Source organism: Barbus barbus (assembly GCF_936440315.1).
Source record: "Barbus barbus genome assembly, chromosome: 32".
Taxonomy (NCBI): Eukaryota; Metazoa; Chordata; class Actinopteri; order Cypriniformes; family Cyprinidae; genus Barbus; species Barbus barbus.
Window position 1 is genome coordinate 28,073,501 of NC_136760.1, and position 14,797 is coordinate 28,088,297.

The following is a 14,797-nucleotide window of genomic DNA, read 5'->3' on the forward strand; positions in this document are numbered from 1 at the left end:
GTTAGCTAATAGCTCATTTACATCTGCTGTCCCTGGGTAACAGTTTCAGAACCGCACCATGTGTTTGGAAAAGCATGCAAATTTGCTTATAACTAGAAATCCTTGGCCTACAGCCTTGGCTCTGCTTTCTGTAGACTCCTTCTGTCATTAAGAATAGAATGCAATCCATCTTTTCAAGGTCACCCATGCTGCCTGTCCGTTATGTTGATGTAAAGTTAATCTTCAGACCTTAGAGGCTGGACCATGCTTATGCTTCAGCATATTAAAATGAAATGACGCTGGATGACTGGCCTTCAGGCGCATCAGAGTTTGATAAGAGTTTAGTGACAGCAGACAAAGTTAGAAATTAAGGTCACATCTGCTCATAACCCACGAAACAGTTGCCGTGAAATTAAACTACTGCTCTCAGTTTGCATCTCAGTTTAAACGATTTGCCTTCAGTTTCTGTCTGATCAGGTAATTGCTGCTCGAGCTACTTTTAGATATCACAGCTAATTTAAAGACTGCTAAGAATAAAGGACCTTCACAGTTTAATTTAATGCATGTCACCATGTTTAAACTCAGCACAATCTTTTCCACAATTACTGCAGAAACATGACATAAAGTGGTGTTAGTTATTGCAAATTGTTTGAACACTGGAATAAAAAAAACTTTTTTTAGAAATAAAAAAGTATTTTTGTTTTCCATTACTGATATAAAAAGGGATTTGCAAGCCTAAAATGGATGAATGAATGAATAAATAAAGGTTTAAATGAAAGTTAAAATTTCTGAGAAAAATAATGACTATCATATATTATCATATAATATATTATCATATATTTATCATACTTTACAAAAAACACCCACAAAAAATTCATATAATAAACTTTTAATCATTTAATATATCAAATTTAGTATGATCCCTTATTTTATACACTTTAATAATGTTTTTTTTTCACAAATATATGTTACGCTGAATGACAATGGAACATTATATTTCACCCATATTTTTATTTTATATTCGCAAAAGTTATTTGAAACACTAAAGTACACACATTACTTGCATTTAATAGGCTTTCTGTTTATATAAAATCACTTCTGTAAATTGAATTTGATGCCAAAATTTAAAGTTTAGTCTTTGACCCCTAAACACTCTTAAATGAACACACATTTACTTCAGATGCAAAATGACATCAGAAGACTTTGTTTCTGAAAAATCAGTTATAATGCATTGTGTTGATGCTTATATTAAGAACAGAAATCTGCCGATGGAGTCCAAAAAATCCATTTAATTCAAAGGGAAAACAAAATAATTTTTCTGACCCCACAGGCAGATATTTTGTCTTGTTTTCAGCAAAAACACACTTAATCCTGATGCATTTTTCAGAAAACAAGCCTTTTGCACTTTGGATCTCCAGTAAATGTAAGATATTTGTGCTGGAAAACAAGACAAAAATACACTCATTTTCTACAAGAAGTGTCATTTCTGAGCAAAGATCTCTCTGTTCTCAGTCTTAGATTTGGAAACTCTCTCAGCAATGGATCTGAACAGCTTCTACAGCGAGAACATCAGTATTAACCACACCACGTTCTTCAACGACAGCAGAAACCTCACGTTCTTACCGTTCTACCAGCATTCCCTCGCCGTGGCCTCCGTCATTATCCTGGCCTATGTGCTCATCTTCTCGCTGTGCATGCTGGGAAACATCCTGGTGTGCTTCATCGTGCTGAAAAACAGGCAGATGAGAACCGTCACCAACATCTTCATACTCAACCTGGCCATCAGCGACCTGCTGGTGGGCATCTTATGCCTTCCCATCACGCTGGTGGACAATCTGATCACAGGTAATGTGCTTCAGATGCATCAGGTTAATGTTCAGCTTTAATGCACCTGGGGCCTGTACCATGATGGTAGATGATCAAATTCAGAGTTACAGGATTAGTTTCGAGTTAATCTGCCTTTACTGGTACCATGATGCTGATCATCAACTTTCTTTGTCAGCTCAGGCTTTGATCCTGAGTTTGTGGAGCACGTGCACGTGAATGTGTGACATCACCAGCGAACAGCCAATCACGAGCCTTGGTTTAATGTTTTGCTAAAGGTTAAGAGATTGATGAATATGATGAATTTAAATGCATTTGCAATGTAAAAAGTACTTGTTCATGAAAGAGGACAAATAAAAGAAATGATCTTGCTTTATCAGTGCAGTCACAAGTGAAACTTAAGTTAGTTTATATAGCTGGAAATATACAGCGATAGAGACTCGGACATGTAAGGTCACATGTAGTCATTTTTAAAGCGTTTTCTATATTATATATGATCTGTATCAGACATGTGTCACTTTGCTCTCATCTGATTGGTCTAATTTCAGTTTGAGATCCCTAACCCAGAGGTGCAGGTTAGCTGTGGAGTGTAAGTTACTATAGCAAGCCAAGCCACTTTCATGATACCTAAACCCCAGGATTGGTGCAAACTAAACTGAAACTTACCTGGCTAACCAGCTAACCCAGCTTCGTGGTACAGGCCCCTGGAGAGAGTTTATCTGTTAGTGTTTGCATGCATCTCAATGCTGCCATCTTCATGAGGACTCACACAGCCAATCAGCTGAGCCGTGGATGTCATGTGACTCATCACTCTGTATTACAAACATGAGTCTGATTCATGCTTTAAAAGCCTACTGGATAATATTTGATATGCCCATTTCTAAGGCTCTAAATGCTCTACATGATCAAAACTTTGCAGTTAAACGACTTTTTTATCCAGTAAAAGCTCTTTTAGTCTAATTGTACAAATGTTCATCTTCAGCTGGTGCTTCATGTGTCTTTCTGCTGTCAAATCTTGATCAAGTAAACATCAGAATAACTGTAGTAATATTTCCTAGACTGAAGCAGCTCAGCTTTACTTGATTCTCCATCAGTTATTTTTTAGAAAACTCAGTGCGTCTCAAATCTGATCATCAGGATCTTTTGAGGAGCGTTTGTTTCCAGAAGCTTTACTTTCTCTGTTCCTCAGTGAGTCTCCAAAACATCTCACATCTTCTGAGGAGCGTTTATTTCTTCATCTCTCAATCAGCATTGGATTGCATTGCATTATATGTTTGGATCATTTCAATCTCATCTTACTAAAACATATTATTGGAGAAGTAGAGACTATTATTTATTTAATTTTATGTCAGTATTTGCTGTATTGTTATAAAGATCTCATTGATTTACATCACAAGCATCAGAATTACATCATATAAATATCAGCATCTGCACCAAATTGCATATTTTGTGGCTCAGTTTGAGTCGCTAAATAAAATGGAGTTGTGTTTTCATCATATTGCCACAATATATCAGACTATATGTGCCATAAAAGCCTGATGCATCAAATATGATATTTCACAAAAACAATATTTATATATAAACCTATAATGTTTTTTTTACCTTAATTCGTAAGTCAAAAAAACTACTTATTTGAATGCATCTGTGTTTTGCAGTGGAAATGCATTTCAGGATGAACTAGCTTTTCTAGTTTTCTCCTCAGACTCAGCTGATTATTGGGTCTTTGTTGTGGTTCTCAGTACATTTATCGGCAAGTGCGAGCGCTGAAGAAAGACTAGTATTAGAAGCAGCAGCACTTACGCAGGATTTGTGTGGCTGTCGCATAACGAACACACTACCTTTGTTTTCCCGTGCATTCATTACTGTCAAAGTGAGGTAGAAACAGAAGAAAAACACCAGAAGAAACATGATGTAGGGCTTAGTACACCGTGTCTTTGTGCTTGGACTGCAGGCTGCAGGAGTCAACAGCAAGCCTTTCAGTAAATTTAAACATGATTTACATCGTCAAGTGTTTGTTTGCGTGATGTCAGCATTACACACTGTTGATTCAGATTCATCATTTGCATACAGACCATGTGTTGTGTAAAGCAGCCATATGCCAGCTGATTTATTGACTTTTTGGATGTTAAATACAGCTGTAACACCCAATGAGCCACAGATCATTAAAACCGAATTAATTTACATCAATCTGTTGAACGTTTAATGATATTTTTAATTGTTTTGACATGGCATCCTACTTCTTCAAGTATCACACAAAGTGTGTTTTTCCCCCACACTGTGCATCATTATATGTCAACATTGTTGGGCACAAAAGAAAAAAAAATGTGTATTCATGTCAAATATATTTAATATAAATATTTAAAAAGAAGAGTGTAATCAGAATAGAGGATTTATTTTAATCTTTTTGCAAATGTTGTTTTAAAACAGTCAATAATATAGGATAAAATCAGTTCTGTATCAGATATTTTAAACAAATGAAAATGTATTTTAATAATTGTATTATTTAACAGCAACATGTAAACCCTTAAGTACTGATTTTTAGAATAACATAAATTCAAGACTTACCATTAACTCTGGGGTTATTCAGCAATCAACCATTCATTTTGATTTAGTATATAATCATTTTGACATAATTTAACATTTTTACACATACTTTTTATTTAATTGTTGTGGTATGTCCTAATTTATAATGTCCTAATTTCAACTTTTTTTCATAATTTTGACTTCTCAGTCCCATCATTTGGACTTTTTTATTAACAAATATATTTTATGTGGATCATCTTGATCATTTAAACTTTTTATGTCATCTTTTCCACTTTTTATTCTTATAATTATAACTTTTTATGTAATTTTTTTGTCACATTTTGACTTTTTAAACATAATTCTTTTGGCTTTTTATTTAAGAAATACAATATTTTGTGCTGATATTCTTGATCATTTTGACTTATAAGTTCTACTTTTTATTATGTATTTCTATGCCATTTTAATAACCTATATGTCATTATTTAGACTTTTAGGGAAGCTGCTGTTGAAACAGAAATCACAAATGAAGTGAAGAAGAGTTGTTTCTTCACTCATAGACAAATATATACAGTGCTTTTGTTTGTTTTCCCCTTTGAAATCCCAGCGCTGTGTTTCTGTGAGCTGTATGTAAGCGTTCTCCTCTCTCTCTCAGGCTGGCCGTTTGATGTGGTCATCTGTAAAATGAGTGGACTCGTCCAGGGAGCTTCAGTCTCGGCGTCTGTCTTCACGCTGGTGGCCATCGCGGTGGAAAGGTTAATAACTCTCACCCTCTCAATTTTTTTTTTGATTCAGCAAAAACATTCAGCTCTCACTGACTTCAGAAGAAAATGAACAACTGCTCTAAAGCTTCTGTCTGGTCGTTGACAGACGTGGTTTGGAAAACAACAACAGTCGAACATGAAAAATCCCTTTGTGTTAAAACAGATCTTAAAAGCACCATTAAGTAGAAGATGACAGCGGGTGTCAATGAGAGCGCCGTTCTTCCTTCTGAGAAACTGTCATGACACACACACAGAAAGCATTTGACAGACACATGTTATATCACACAGGTCTGTATTTAACAAAGCAGTCATTTAGAGACGGCACACGTCACCCACAGTCTGTACGTGTTGCACACAGAAGCAGAAATTGCCAGGTTGAAACGGACCGCTGGCTCTCCTCGACCCGCATGAGTCAGTGTGCTCTCAGCTTTTGTAATCAATCTATCAGCTTGATTCTTAGGCGCTACAGTAGGTTGCAGTAATTCAGCACATTTGAGGAAGAAGTCAAATCTCTGAGGTGCTTTAAAGGGGTCATAATGCCTTTTCACTTTTTTGACTTTAGTTAGTGTGCATTATTGCCGTTTGAGCTGAGATCTGCAAAGGGAAATATAACAGAAAACACATTTCAAGAACTACAGCAAGCTGATCATTCGGACTGCAGCGCGCTTCTTCTGGATATTGTGAAGTCACTTATTGTTTCCAACAAATTTTCAGTGAAAGCTGCTAAAGGAAGGTTGATTTGTTGTTAAATGATGTCCTTGTGCGATGGTCATCAGATCACATCAAAAAATATATTTTATATATGTTCATTTAGATTTGTTCTTAAAATAATGCACGCTAAGAAAAGTCTAAAAAAATTGGGCACAATCTACTATGTTCATTTGAAGGAATTATTCATCTGCATTTTTAATTATGCATTGTATTTTGTTTTCGGGTTACAGCAGATAATGAATAACAGATAATGTCCTGGAAAATTACTAGTACCTTTTACATTTTTAGAGGTTTCTTGCAGTGTACTAACTGATCAACAACCGCAGGTACAAGCTAATATCATAATGAACAATTATTAAATTATTCAATGTTGTTATTAAATTAAATTAAACATTTGCAAATAGCTAACTTAATTCACGTTATATGTGGACAGGCATCTTTGGTTTCCTCTTTTTGTGTAATTTAAACAGTAAGTGTGTGCCTTCCTTTATCAAGTGTCTATATACACTGAGTACAAATAGCCCTCCTTGTTGGCAGAAGCTATTTACACTAACTCCTCCCACCATCGTGCGATTGGGATAGTCAACATTACAAAAGACAGAAACTAATCGTCAGCTTCAGTGGCGCAGATGGTTAGGCGTGTGTCATACTCCTTTTTCAAATTTCCAAAATCCTGCTATTTTAACAGTGTAAATAGCATCCATCGCTAAAAAAATATGCTATTTTCACTTAGTGCTGCATTTTTTTATCATCACTTATCAAAAGTTTCTAAAAGTTGCCAAATAAATTTTTAAAATAGCTAAATTTGTTGTAGGTGCTTCTGGAAGAAAAAGTTGCCAGGGTTCACTCTTAAAAATAAAGGTGCTTCAAAAGGTTCTTCACAGTGATGCCATAGAAGAACCATTTTTGGTTCCACAAAGAAGGTTCTTTAAAGAACCATCTCTTCCTTGCCTTTTTATAATCTGAAGAACCTTCTTTCACCACAAAGAAGCTTTTGTGAAACAGAAAGGTTCTTTAGATGTTAAAGGTTCTTAACGGAACCATTTAGACAAAGAGGTTCTTCTCTGTGGCATCGTGAAGCACCTTTATTTTTAAGAGTGTAGTCTGAAAAGTTGCTAAATTTAACAACAAAATTGCTAAATTGGCAACACTGTTTGATTAATTCCCACCCATGGAGGTCTGTTTGAGCTGTGCTGTAGAGAAGTATATATATCATATTTGACCCTATGGTCTGTTGTTATAGACTTATAGACTAAAATGTAGACATGAAATTCGGAAATTCTGGCCGTGTTCGACTTTTATGTAATAATTTCAATTTTTTTATCTCATAAATGTGACGTTTTATTCAATAATTGACATTTTTATGTTTATTTTAAATTTTTTATATCATAATTTGGATTTTTCATGTCATAATATTAACTGAATCTCATAATTTAGATTTTGTATGTCATAATTTAGATTTATTTGATCTCATAATTAATTTTTTGGAATAATTTTGACTTTTTAAATATCAAAATTTTATTTTTTATAATAATTTAGAATTTTTTTTCTCCTAAAATATTAACATCTTGTCATATTTTTGTTTTAATCTCAGAATTTTGACTATATTTTATTTTAAGTCATTTTGATCACCCTCCCCTCATAATTATGACTGATCATAATTTAGATCTTTTTAAAGTTATAATTCAGTTCTTTGTCATAATTTAGATTTTTTTTAAATCTCATCATTTAGACTTCATTTTGAAATCTCATAAATTTGACTATTTTATATAAATATGACTACATAAATTATAACCATGACTGTAGGGTTTTGAGTCATATTTTAGACATTTTATTTCATTTTTAATTTTGGGGTCATAATTTTGACTTCTAAATCTCATAATTTCAATTTATTTATTTCAGAATGTTAATTTTTTAAATTCAAAATTATGACAAATTATTTTGTTATAATTAACAAAAAAAAATTCTCATAATTTTGATTTAGTGTATCTTCATCTTGACATTTCCCCTCATATTTATGACTTTTTGTCATAATTTAGATATTTTTAAATATACAATGAATTTTTCATCATTAGTAGATCTTTTAAAAATTTATAATTCAGTTTTGTCATTATTATTATTATTTTTGATCTCATCACTCTGACTTTTAAAATCTCATAAATTTGTCTATTTTATAACTATGATTACACATTTTATGACTATGACTTTATGATTTTGAGCCATATTTCCTATCTTTAATAGAATATTTCAACTTCTATTATCTATTATTTATATTTAATAGGATTTTTATTTAATTATTTTTATTAAATTTATAATTCAGTTTTTTGTCATAATTTTCAATTAACTTCAATTTATTTCAGAATGTTAATTTTTTAATCTCATCGTTTTATTTCATTTTTCAAATTAATAAATAAAAAAATCTCATAATTTTGATTTGGTATATCTCCAGTTCAGTGACGTTTTCCCTCATAGTTAGATATTTATATATAAAAAAAATGTATATTTTATAACGACTATATGATTTTGAGTCATAATTTCGACTTCATTTCCAGGCTAATAATGATCTATATAGCAAATAATCTATATAGCATTTGTTATGAAAATCAACAGCCTGCACATTTAGCAACAATAGTTACAACATTAAACAAGCCTACAATAAAACATTATGAATTCTAGTAAAGGCTGTAATTAGTAGGCCTATGTGTTGGTGCAAGATTGTTTTGTCCTCTTTTCATCAGTCTTTTTAGTTTATTTGCATTTTTGAGATAATGTTTGGCTTTCTCCATAGCATTTACCCACAAACTACGCCCTGCTTAGATCTGATCTCCTGTGTTCCAGGTTTCGCTGCATCGTCTATCCGTTCCAGCAGAAGCTGACGCGGCGTCAGGCCATCATCACCATCGCCTTCATCTGGGCGCTGGCCGTGGGCATCATGTGTCCATCCGCCGTCACGCTGACCGTCTCACAGGATGCCCAGCACTTCACGGTGGACCGGGACAATGAGACGCACCCGCTCTACACCTGCTGGGAGGCCTGGCCCGACCAGAGCATGAGGAAGATCTACACCACCGTGCTCTTCTCGCACATCTACCTGGCTCCGGTCACGCTCATCGTCATCATGTACTCGCGCATCGCGGTCAGGCTGGTCAAACCGCCCGTCTTCCGGCGGAAGCTGCGCGTGGTCAACATGCTCCTGATGGTGGCACTGCTCTTCACCGTCTCCTGGCTTCCGCTCTGGATCCTCATGATGCTGACGGATTACGGAAATCTTTCTGCGGCTCAGCTGGATCTGGTGGCCGTCTATATCTTCCCCTTCGCTCACTGGCTGGCCTTCTTCAACAGCAGTGTCAATCCTATAGTTTACGGCTACTTCAACGAGAACTTCCGGCGTGGATTCCAGGCGGCGTTTAAACTGGGTTTGTGTCTGCTGGACGAGCCGCCGCAGCCCAGACGCAGCGCAGCGTGGAAACACAACCGCGTGTTTGTGAACCGAGACGGACCCAACGCTCAGAGCGACGGCAGGAGAGAGTTCTGCAGCGGAGAGCAGCGAGACGAGCTGGTGCTGGAGGATCTGGACTGAAGGAGCGAAATAAAGCACAATCGCACACATGCACGCAAAATAAAAAGATGTAGTGTTTAAGAAAAATATAGTAATAATAATAATTCACTGTAAAAAACTAATGATAATATAATAATGAATATTATAATAGTTACTATTAAGAAGCAAAAATTTAACTACACTATAGTAAACTATTGTGAATTTCACTATAGTGAAATTACTATTGTATTTTTTGACTGTAAACTTAAACGGATCTAGTAAAAATATAATAATAATAATTTTATGTTACAGTGCTAATAATTCTGTTGATAAGTCTTGATAATCACTCTAAGCCATATTGTGATTTATTTGTAATTAATCGATCTTCTGCTCAACACGAGGGTTAAAAAAAGAATAATTCTTCATTTTTGAAGTATTGTTCCTTTAATAGAACGATGCATGCAAGCATGCTGCAGAGATGTACAGCACACACACATTAAACACACCCATTACCATGGACTGATATTTGGAAGTATGTGTTTGTGGTGTTGTTCTGCTGATCTGGTGTTGTTTGATATGCAGATGTATGTAAAACTATTTGCTCTGTAAAACAAACAGCAATTATCATTCATGCTGTGATGTGTCTGTTTGCCTTCAGAAATTCACATGCCTGTGAAAATGTCTTTTTATAAGCAGTGTTTCTTGAAAAAGCTGAGTTCACAAAACGACAAATATGAATATTTAAAGCGAAACTCAAATTTAATCAATATTTCAAACTCAAATAAAACAAAGTTAGAGTTATATAATTGAGAGAAGGTTGTTTTGCTTGAATAAAGCCAGTTGTGTATTGACCAAAACTAAATCTACTGCACATTTTTAACATCACTGCCTGCTAAAAGTATACAAACAATAATGGGGCATGTTGTCACACTTTAGGTGGCATGTTGTCACAATGCAAACCTGCCATTAAATAGCCTATTAAAGGCTTTGGAGTAGAATTTAGACAGTAAACAATGATGAAACAATTCAAGGACATGCAAAAATGGGGTTGGGGAAGTACAGAAAACAAGCCACTTACTAAAATTACTACATTTCAAATGCATGTGAAAACTTGTCCCAGTCTGAAACTAAAGTTGTGAGAATTCACAAATATTATTCTAGATGTTTGAAACGAACACACAAAACCACTGCTGGAGAAATCAAGCATTGTGAAATTCAATATTCACCTTGTGACAACTAGCCCCGGTCTGTTTAATAAGTGACTCTCAGCTGAATCTGCTGCAGTGTCATAGTCACTTTTGTTCTTTATGATAGTATCTCTGGTCTACTTGAGTGAACTGAAGCGTGAAATAACATCTCTAACCTGTAACCTCTACGAACAGCAGCATCCATCTGTTTGATTGACAGCTGGAGATCTGCAGAAGCTCCTCCCACTGGAGACCAGCAGTGCAGCAGGAGACGGCCATCCAATCACAGATCCTCTATATGTCTGCCAAAAAAATAATGCATGATTTATTTCCTCAGAATACGCGACTCCTGAATGTTTCTCAATAGATAAAGAAGTTTTAGCAGCCTAATGGTGTAGTAACCAATACTGACCAGCTAAACCTTGACCTGTCTATATAAAAACTGTTGAAGTCAACAAGACATCCAAAGTGACCTGAGACATTTCTGGTCTTATACTGTGAATGTAATCTTACTGGTGCTTGTTTTTATTTTATAATCTTTGCATCTGCAATTAGATTTTGTCTTGACTATTGGTTAATCTTAACCAGTAGCCAAATCTAGTTGTTGTTCCTGACTGCTGTTGTAGGTGATGCAGATGATAATCTATTATCAGTACTTTAATTCTGGTTAACATTAATATAATAAAGCTTAAATAAAGTACTGCTAGACCTGAAGAAGCAGCAGCTCCTTTGGGATTAATGTGAATTCACTGGAGGGTGAATTTGACCTCCATGTGCTGGTCAAAAAGCCTACAAACAATCCACTGCAAACTCACATTCAGATCTGAAATGAAACACATACGTTGCACGGCCATATTAATTTGCCATGAGAAAATCAAGTCTATTCAGAGATCTATTTCAAGATACCAAACTCAATACGAGCATCAGATGACTGGAAATGACTGTGATGCTGCGAGAGTCACACTAATCCTGACTAGTATTAAATAAATAAATATGCATGTTTACAAATTAAAATAAGGGGAAACGCGCACATGTGAAGAGATAAAAGGGTCTCTTGTTATTAATATATTCAATTAGATTTTGATTATTCTAACAATGACAAGCTTACATTAAGACGTCCACTTGAATTCATTTCCATATCTTTTCAATTGTTTATATTTTTGACAACATCTTTTTGGACTGGATGGGTTGGGAGTTTTATAGAGACATCAACCAAATAATATCACCAAAAAACATCACAGGATCCATCGAACCCTTTGATACTTACTGATGTTTGTGCAGCTGATTTCCCTCCAAAATGACATCACTTCCTGTCGGATGATGTTGTTGAGGAACTGGATTTTACAAAAGACTTAAGGGCACACAAACACACACACACACACAAAATGATTAAATTATATGAGAATATTGAATAAAACAATATTCACAAAGAAAACATGTTTAAAGACTAAATATGACACCTGGAATATTTCTGAATTGCTTTTCTTTGTTGAAGTGAAACCAAAGTAGAAAAATGATCTATGTTCACTTCACTGATAAAAGTAAAAACTGAGGGACATTTTTGATAGGTCTGGAAAATATATGCATACCCAGTTATTAAAAATATAAACCAGTACATTTTTCAATGTTTCTGAATGTTTAAAATGTCCAGTTTTTAGAATGTTTTTTTTTTCTTGGTTATGCTCATTTTAATAACAATAATAATAATAATAAACTTTATTTTATATAGTGCCTTTAGCACCTCAAAACGCTTTACATAGATATACAAATATGAAGTAAAAAGATACACACAAAAATACAGGCAGTAGAGAAACAATCAAACAATACAAAGCCAATATAATAAAACTCAAAGTAATCACATAAAAGCTACCCTAAAAAGTATGTTTTAAGGGACGATTTAAAACACTAAGGTATTCTGCATTTCTAATCTCAGAGGGCAGGGAATTTCTAATTTGGCAGTGTTTCTGAGATTAATAAAAGATGCTTTGATTGTATTATGAACATGCGGATCAAACGTTAAGTTGCCTTCAAATATCACCCCCAGATTTTTTTGTTTAGTTTGAAACTGTAAAGCAATCTTGTCACTGTTTAGACAGAGAAAATGTTCAGACATCCATTTTTTAATCTCAAAAAATGGTGATGAAAGGGAATCCATTTACACAACGCAAGCAAGTAGCTGGTGCGACAAATTTTAGCCTCATTGAGAAACTCAAAGCGAGGGTTAAATAAGTGATTGAAGGTTGTTCAGGTCGATGCAATAACACATATTGCTGTAGGATATCACATTTTCATTCTCTTAAACTCATCCTTTCCTCACTTTCTCTCCTTCTGCAACGTTTGAATGCTTGTGTTCATGTGTTAGATTAGTTTACATGTCTTAGATTTATCAAATAAAGCCTTATTTATACTGAAAAGAGAAGTATCTTGTGTTTTGTGCTCACAAAATCTGCCGATCTTGTTACTGTGCTATTTGTTAGTGTTTTCACTATCAGTGAATAGTGATAGTCTCACAGTGACATTGTAATGTTGATTGTGCAACACAATGATACCCCCACCTCTACTAGAGGAAGATCAAGTAAACCATAGCCAGCAGGAGTCAATTCATTAAAAAGAAGACCGTCAGATTCTTTGTGCCATGTTTCAGTTAAACAGACAAGATCCAGCTTTTGTTCTAAAATAATGTCAGATAAAATAACAGCTTTGTTGTTGACAGAGCGCATGTTAAACAGCACTGATTTCAGCAGACGCGAGGGAGCAGATGAGTCCAAGGCAACCTCCACATGCTTGAGTGCGGATGAGTTATTAAAATGAACCCCTGTTGGTATAAACAGCAGTCTTTGGGGTTTGCGCAGAAATGTTGGATGAGTGACAGGTTTAGATGTTCTAACTACGCCATGACGAGCGATGTATGTAATGCTTGGGTCGCAGAATTCCAACATGCAGAGTATGTCATTCACCAAGTCTTAGTTTCCCTTCAGGTTCAACAACTGGAGAGCGGTGTACCTGCGAGCCATTCAGGAAGAATCCACACCAACAGCAGCCTCGCAGCGGTGTAAGTGGTGTACGTCCTGGACCAGGCAACAGGAGAGTAAATTCCAACAAACAGCACTCAAAAATAAAAGCAGTAATCCAGCGTGTGAAGCATGATTCCACATCATGGTAGAATAAAAAGACATATACAGTCTTCACTGGCCCTTTCAACCTTTAAGGGAACATTCCATTTAATCATTTTGCAAACATTTTGGAAATGTTACTTTTGAATGTTCTCTGAACATTCTAACAACATTGTTTAAATGTTACTACTCGTTTCAAAACGTTCAGAGATTTCAAATGTAGCATTCCCATAATGTTCAATTTTAAAATGTAATTTTCCCTTAACATTTAAACTGGACATTTGGATTGTTCAGAGAAAAATCCTAAATAAAGTTAAAACTAAGCTTGTATCAGACTGGGTTTTTGTTGGAACATGTAACACAAATGGCTCTTTAGCTGAAATATTTTAAAAACACGGTAAAACAAGACCAGTTCTGACTGTCCCATCGCAGTAGATGCTGCCAGATACAAGTATATTCAACTCTGTACTGTTTTTAATTGCACTCAGTGGGACTTCATTAAATCCCGCAGATGGCACTGTGCATTCTTGAAGAGTTCAGAGGGAACTGAGACTGTAAATATACAGCACTGAACTATTGACACCTCGTTTCTTGCTTGTTCTTCTTCTTCTACTTCCACAAACCATGACAATAAATTCAGACACAGATTTGAGTCTGTTCCACTGCACACTAATGAGTAGGAACTTCCCCAGCCTTATTTATAGTCTGTGTTACTATAATGTGACCAGGTTAAAAATCAGCTTCCATAAGCATCTTATGAGACAGTGGTGGTGGAGTCTGCGCAGCAGGAGGGTAATCTGGCCTGTAATTGGCTTTGCACTAAACTCCCGTCTCTCCCACCTGCTGCTGCTGTGGGTGAGTGTGTTTGGATCACACACTGACGTTTACACACGCTGATGTGCTAACTGAGAGATCAGCGCGTCCACCTGTCCTTAGGATACATCACTGTGGCAGAGACACAGAAAACAAGCAGCACATGCGGTCAGAGAGTTGAGATCCGCTGTGCTTTATGCAGAATGAATCAAACGCAGGGGAAACTGAGCTCTCAGACCCTGGAGTTCAGCAGCTGCAAGACGAAGAAATGCTTTTGCTTTTAGACGCCTACAGAGGATGAGAAGCTCTGCTGCTGTAGATTAAGTCAACTAAAGGAGTGACCTTAAT

The 14,797-nt window shown here is 35.4% G+C and overlaps 2 protein-coding genes across 2 annotated transcripts in view; both read left to right on the plus strand.

Moving 5' to 3' along the window:
• LOC306851923 (alpha-actinin-2) overlaps window positions 1-14,797 on the plus strand; it is a 349,741-nt gene that overhangs the window by 21,735 nt on the left and 313,209 nt on the right. The window lies entirely within an intron of this gene.
• Window positions 1,518-9,378, plus strand: LOC306851926 (neuropeptide FF receptor 1-like; the record flags this gene model as incomplete). The annotated part of the gene is made up of 3 exons (XM_079388445.1): window positions 1,518-1,824; window positions 4,979-5,078; window positions 8,637-9,378. The coding sequence occupies 3 exons, from the start codon at window positions 1,518-1,520 to the stop codon at window positions 9,376-9,378; spliced, it is 1,149 nt and encodes a 382-aa protein (XP_079244571.1).